This window comes from Crocuta crocuta, unplaced genomic scaffold (assembly GCF_008692635.1).
Source record: "Crocuta crocuta isolate KB4526 unplaced genomic scaffold, BGI_CrCroc_1.0 scaffold234, whole genome shotgun sequence".
In the NCBI taxonomy this organism is placed as follows: Eukaryota; Metazoa; Chordata; class Mammalia; order Carnivora; family Hyaenidae; genus Crocuta; species Crocuta crocuta.
This window is the reverse complement of record NW_027529647.1, coordinates 3,899,351-3,903,674: the sequence shown is the minus strand read 5'-3', so window position 1 is coordinate 3,903,674 and position 4,324 is coordinate 3,899,351. Positions and strand designations below refer to the sequence as shown.

Sequence of the window (4,324 nt, the reverse complement as noted above, 5' to 3'; positions counted from 1 at the left end):
CCCCCCCCCCCCCCCGGGCCCCCCCCCCCCCCCCCCCGCCGCTGCCGCCTGGAGAGCTCGTGCGCCGGGGCCGTCACGCCCCGCCTGCGTCCGGACCACCTCGGCGCGGGGCCGCCCAGTCCACGGGCGGCTTCACAGACAAGGTCACCAACACGCTTGCTCTCGCGACCCCGCCGGGGCGCCCGGCTCTCCGGGCCAACCCGGGGCGGCGGCGAGGCCCCCAGGAGGCGGAGGGCGGCGCCGCGCGCTACCCCAGCAGCTCCGAAAGCGGCGCCTCCGCGGCCAGATCGGGTTGGGGGTCCCGGGTGGTGGCCCTCGCCGGGGGCCCGCCCCCACGCCACGAGGCCCCGCCCCACACGTGGGAAGCCCTCACCACCCGCTTCCACGCCGGTAGCAGGTCCAGCTCGTCCCGTGTCACGTGCTTCTCTGCTCGGCCCTCGGTGGCCGCGGGCACTGCTCTCGGCCCCTGGGGCAGGGCGGTGACGGGGACTCGCGCGTCGGGGGCGGTGCGCCCTACCATCGGCCCAGGGCTTCCGGCCGCCCCTGCNCCCGGGCTGCGGGCGCGGGCCGGGCCGGACGCGGAGCCTGGGAGCGGAGCCCGGGCTGTGCCGCGCGGCGCCATGAAGGGCAAGGAGGAGAAGGAGGGCGGCGCGCGGCTGGGCGCCGGCGGCGGAAGCCCCGAAAAAAGCCCGAGCGCGCAAGAGCTCAAGGAGCAGGGCAACCGGCTCTTCGTGGGCCGCAAGTATCCGGAGGCGGCGGCCTGCTACGGCCGCGCCATCGTGAGTGCACGCGCGCCGGGGAGGGGATCCGCGAACCCGGCCGGGGGAGGGGCGGGGTCGGGGCCCGGACTTCGGGCCCCGCGTCCTCCCGGGAGCCCCTACCCGGCCATTCCCGCCGGACCCTCGGAGGCTACTGGTTCGTACGTGGGGGCGTTTGGGTCCTGAGAGTTCGGTGATGCTCTTGTTCCAAAGGAGTCAAGGCCGCGACTCTCCAGCCAGTGCTGGTTGCTGGGGAAGTATGGCGGGTGGGAGCTTCAGGGTGCTTGAGGTCCCGGGGCAGGGGACGAGGGATCCCTGTTCCTTGAGAACCCCAGGCCCAAAGCTGGGGATCTCTACAGGCCTCCGAAATTTACCTCGGCAAAAATTTTTGGGAGTCAAGAAGGCGGGCTCAGGCAGGCCTCGGGACCGGGAGTTCACCCTCCACTGAACCTTAGCGTGAAGCAACTTCGAAGCAGAGAAATTTCTAGTGTCTTGATTCCAGCCCTGGGTTACAAACTGGGATAGGTTTTAGGACAGAGGCGGGCGCGCAGACCTCTCTCCCTCATGCTGGCTGACCCGGCCTTGGTCCCCAGACCCGGAATCCTCTGGTGGCAGTGTACTACACCAACCGGGCGCTGTGCTACCTGAAGATGCAGCAGCATGAGCAGGCCCTAGCCGACTGCCGGCGGGCCTTGGAGCTGGACGGGCAGTCTGTGAAGGCACACTTCTTCCTGGGTCAGTGCCAGCTAGAGATGGAGAGCTATGACGAGGCCATTGCCAATCTGCAGCGAGGTGGGCCTACGGGTTATTAGGTGTCGGGGGTGCCTGGGACCAGGAGGATGGTCTGGCCAGAAGGTGACCTGAAGCCCCTACTCCCGCAGCCTACAACCTGGCCAAGGAGCAGCGGCTCAACTTTGGGGATGACATCCCTAGTGCCCTGCGCATCGCCAAGAAGAAGCGCTGGAACAGCATTGAGGAGCGGCGCATCCACCAGGAGAATGAGCTGCACTCCTACCTCACCCGGCTTATTGTGGCTGAGCGGGAGAGGTGGGCTGTGCAAGCGGCAGGCCCCAGGCCCCGCCCCCTCCCCCCCAGTCTCAGCATTGTCGGGCTAACTCTGAGTCAAGAACGCAAGTGTTTATTGAAGGCCAATAAGGGCGGGAGGAGATGGAGGGAAACGAAATCTGAACGAGCCCAAGGTCAGGGTGGAGTGTGGCCTCTCCTGGCCAGACCCGTTTTTGACTAGCGCCTGGTCGACCCCCAGGGAGCTGGAAGAATGCCAGAGAAACCACGAGGGGGATGAGGACGATGGCCACATCCGGGCCCAGCAGGCCTGCATCGAGGCCAAGCACGTGAGGGTGCCCCAGCCCGTGTGGGTGTGTGCGCGGCCCCGTGCCTGTGGCGGGAGGGTGCCCCTGCCTGGGAGAGGGGGATGGGGCGTCTGGCCCACGCGTAGCTGCTTGCCTCTTCACAGGACAAGTACTTAGCGGACATGGACGAGCTTTTCTCCCAGGTGGATGAGAAGAGAAAGGTAGGCCACGTGTCCTCTGGGTAGCAGGAATCGGAGCAGTGTCCCCTTCCTGGCGCCTGACCTGACTCCCTGTGCTGCAGAAGCGAGACATCCCCGACTACCTGTGTGGCAAGATCAGCTTTGAGCTCATGCGGGAGCCATGCATCACACCCAGTGGCATCACCTACGACCGCAAGGACATCGAGGAGCACCTGCAGGTGAGGGCCCGCAAGTGCTGGGAGCAGGACCCATAAGCGCTGAGCACTTTCTGACCCTGTTGTCCCTTCACACTGCAGCGCGTGGGTCACTTTGACCCTGTCACCCGGAGCCCCCTGACCCAGGAACAGCTCATCCCAAACCTGGCCATGAAAGAGGTCATTGATGCCTTCATCTCTGAGAACGGCTGGGTGGAGGACTACTGAGGCCAGGCAAGGGCAAGGGCCGCCCGCTTGCCTAGTATCCCAGCCCGGGAGGGCCTCGGGGCAGTAGCTCCCAGTCCCTGTACATAGTTTGTGGCCCTAGATCCCTGCCCCCCACCCCCACCCGTTTTGCTGCTGGACCATGAACCCCACCTCCACCTGTCTGGGCCAGAAACGGCAGGCGAGGGTGGGCTGCTGCCCCCACTGTCCTGTAATAAAACCTGTGAGCACTACAGGGGTGCGTGCGGGTGTGTGCCGGGCTCACCAGCCGCCCGCTCCGGTCAGCTGAGGAAGGTAGAGATGAAAACGCTGGGGTCCAGGTTGAGTGTGGCATGCCACCACCGGTCAGGGAAGTACAGCACCTGGTTGGGGTGGGGGAGGGGCACAGAAATTAGTCGGTGCCATCTGGTCCAGCCCGGCGGCCCCTTCCTGTCAGCTACTGACCTCCCCGGTGCGGACAGTGCACTCCAGGGGTCTCGCGGACGGTGCCAGGGCTGGGTACACGTCCTGAAGCCAGGCCAGCGTCGTCCTGTTGGGGTGGAACTCCGGTGTCTTCCCAGGAGGGTACAGGAACCAGCGCTGGGTGTGCGGGCAGCAAGGTCACTCCGTGTCACAGTCAGGAAGCCCCAAGCCTCAACCCCCATCCTGTGCTGACCTTGCGGCCATATATCACCTCTGAGAACCCGGGCCCATGCCAGTGGAAAGGCACCCCAGAACCAGCTCCTGTGGAGTTAAGGGCAGCTGCTAACCAAACCCGAGCTACAGTCCCGCCCGCCCCCCGCCGCCCTCCGCTTCTGCGCAGCGCCCACCTGCAACGCCGAAGCTGTACGCAGCGGTGGTGCCCAGCAGACTAAACGGGGGTGGGGAGTAGTGCTGAAAAAGTGATGCCCATTCGCTGAAATTGTTGTCCCCAAAGAAATATAAGGTGTCTGCCAGCAGAGAACACAGGAGAAGCAGGGATTTTGGCACCTGAGCACTTCGAGAGCCCCCATCCCACCCCGTGGCCAGCCAGATCCGACTCACCGTTGCCCAGGGCGGTAGGGTCCTGGGGGTGCAGCAGGTGCTCCACATACTCCCGGAAGGGCAGGTCCACTGCGGGGAAGGGGCTGGTCAGGACTTGCTGCCGCCGCCTGCAACACGCTGGCAAGCAGAGTGGGGCAGCTCACCTTTCCGGTAGGAGTAGGTGTTGGCAGTGCTCAGCCGTACCACGCTCTCGCCAAAGGAGGCCAGCAGCCTGTCTCGGGAGCACAGGGCCCGGAACCGCTAAAGGGGTGGGGAGAAGACTCAAGGCCTGGGCCCAGCAAGGGCGGAAAGGGGCCAAGAGAGGCGCCGGCACTCACCGAGTTGTCTGTGAGCCCCTGCAGGACGACGGGTCTGGAGAAGGCGTAGCTGGAAGGGAGGAAGTCACGGCCAAGTCTGACCAGCGCCTGCCCGCCCCAGCCCGCCCGCCTCAGTTCAAGCGGGTCTTGGGAGGTCGAGGAGGACCGCCCGGCACAAAAGGGCGCGACATCGGCGCTCCGGGGACTGAGGGGGGTGGGGTGCGGAGGGTGAGGCGGCCAGTTCGAGGGGGCGCACGTACTGCTGCACGAACTCGGAGTAGCTGAGGTCGGACCGCCGCTCCACCGCGCAGCGCTCCT

General features: G+C 66.2%; 2 protein-coding genes across 3 annotated transcripts in view; one reads left to right on the top strand and one right to left on the bottom strand.

Annotated features, from left to right (window-relative positions):
• Positions 1 to 551: 551 nt before the first annotated feature.
• On the top strand, positions 552 to 2,920 carry STUB1 (STIP1 homology and U-box containing protein 1). Of its 2 annotated transcripts, none has more exons than XM_077762687.1 (7): positions 552 to 779; positions 1,352 to 1,550; positions 1,640 to 1,805; positions 2,023 to 2,110; positions 2,233 to 2,289; positions 2,370 to 2,486; positions 2,565 to 2,920. In XM_077762687.1, the coding sequence occupies exons 1-7, from the start codon at positions 621 to 623 to the stop codon at positions 2,688 to 2,690; spliced, it is 912 nt and encodes a 303-aa protein (XP_077618813.1). In that variant the 5' UTR covers positions 552 to 620; the 3' UTR covers positions 2,691 to 2,920. The 2 variants fall into 2 exon arrangements, with proteins under 2 accessions (XP_077618813.1, XP_077618812.1); XM_077762686.1 differs by having other exon boundaries at positions 2,023 to 2,134.
• Positions 2,300 to 4,324, bottom strand: part of JMJD8 (jumonji domain containing 8) — a 2,207-nt gene continuing 182 nt past the window's right edge. Inside the window, exons 2-10 of the mRNA XM_077762801.1 lie at positions 4,267 to 4,322; positions 4,028 to 4,076; positions 3,854 to 3,950; positions 3,711 to 3,779; positions 3,497 to 3,616; positions 3,343 to 3,410; positions 3,132 to 3,266; positions 2,953 to 3,049; positions 2,300 to 2,390 (exon numbers count right to left, since the gene is read on the bottom strand). Of these exons, the coding sequence (XP_077618927.1) occupies positions 2,969 to 3,049; positions 3,132 to 3,266; positions 3,343 to 3,410; positions 3,497 to 3,616; positions 3,711 to 3,779; positions 3,854 to 3,950; positions 4,028 to 4,076; positions 4,267 to 4,322 (675 nt within the window). The 3' untranslated portion in view covers positions 2,300 to 2,390; positions 2,953 to 2,968. The remainder of the gene's footprint in view (positions 2,391 to 2,952; positions 3,050 to 3,131; positions 3,267 to 3,342; positions 3,411 to 3,496; positions 3,617 to 3,710; positions 3,780 to 3,853; positions 3,951 to 4,027; positions 4,077 to 4,266; positions 4,323 to 4,324) is intronic.

What these genes read in the sequence shown, in the direction of transcription:
- STUB1 (XM_077762686.1), top strand. Translation starts at nt 621, where the DNA reads ATGAAGGGCAAGGAGGAGAAGGAGGGCGGCGCGCGGCTGGGCGCCGGC. An exon ending in GGGTGCCCCAGCCCGTGTGG is followed by an intron (nt 2,135 to 2,232) that starts GTGTGTGCGCGG and finishes GCCTCTTCACAG; the next exon opens with GACAAGTACTTAGCGGACAT. An exon ending in AGGTGGATGAGAAGAGAAAG is followed by an intron (nt 2,290 to 2,369) that starts GTAGGCCACGTG and finishes CCTGTGCTGCAG; the next exon opens with AAGCGAGACATCCCCGACTA.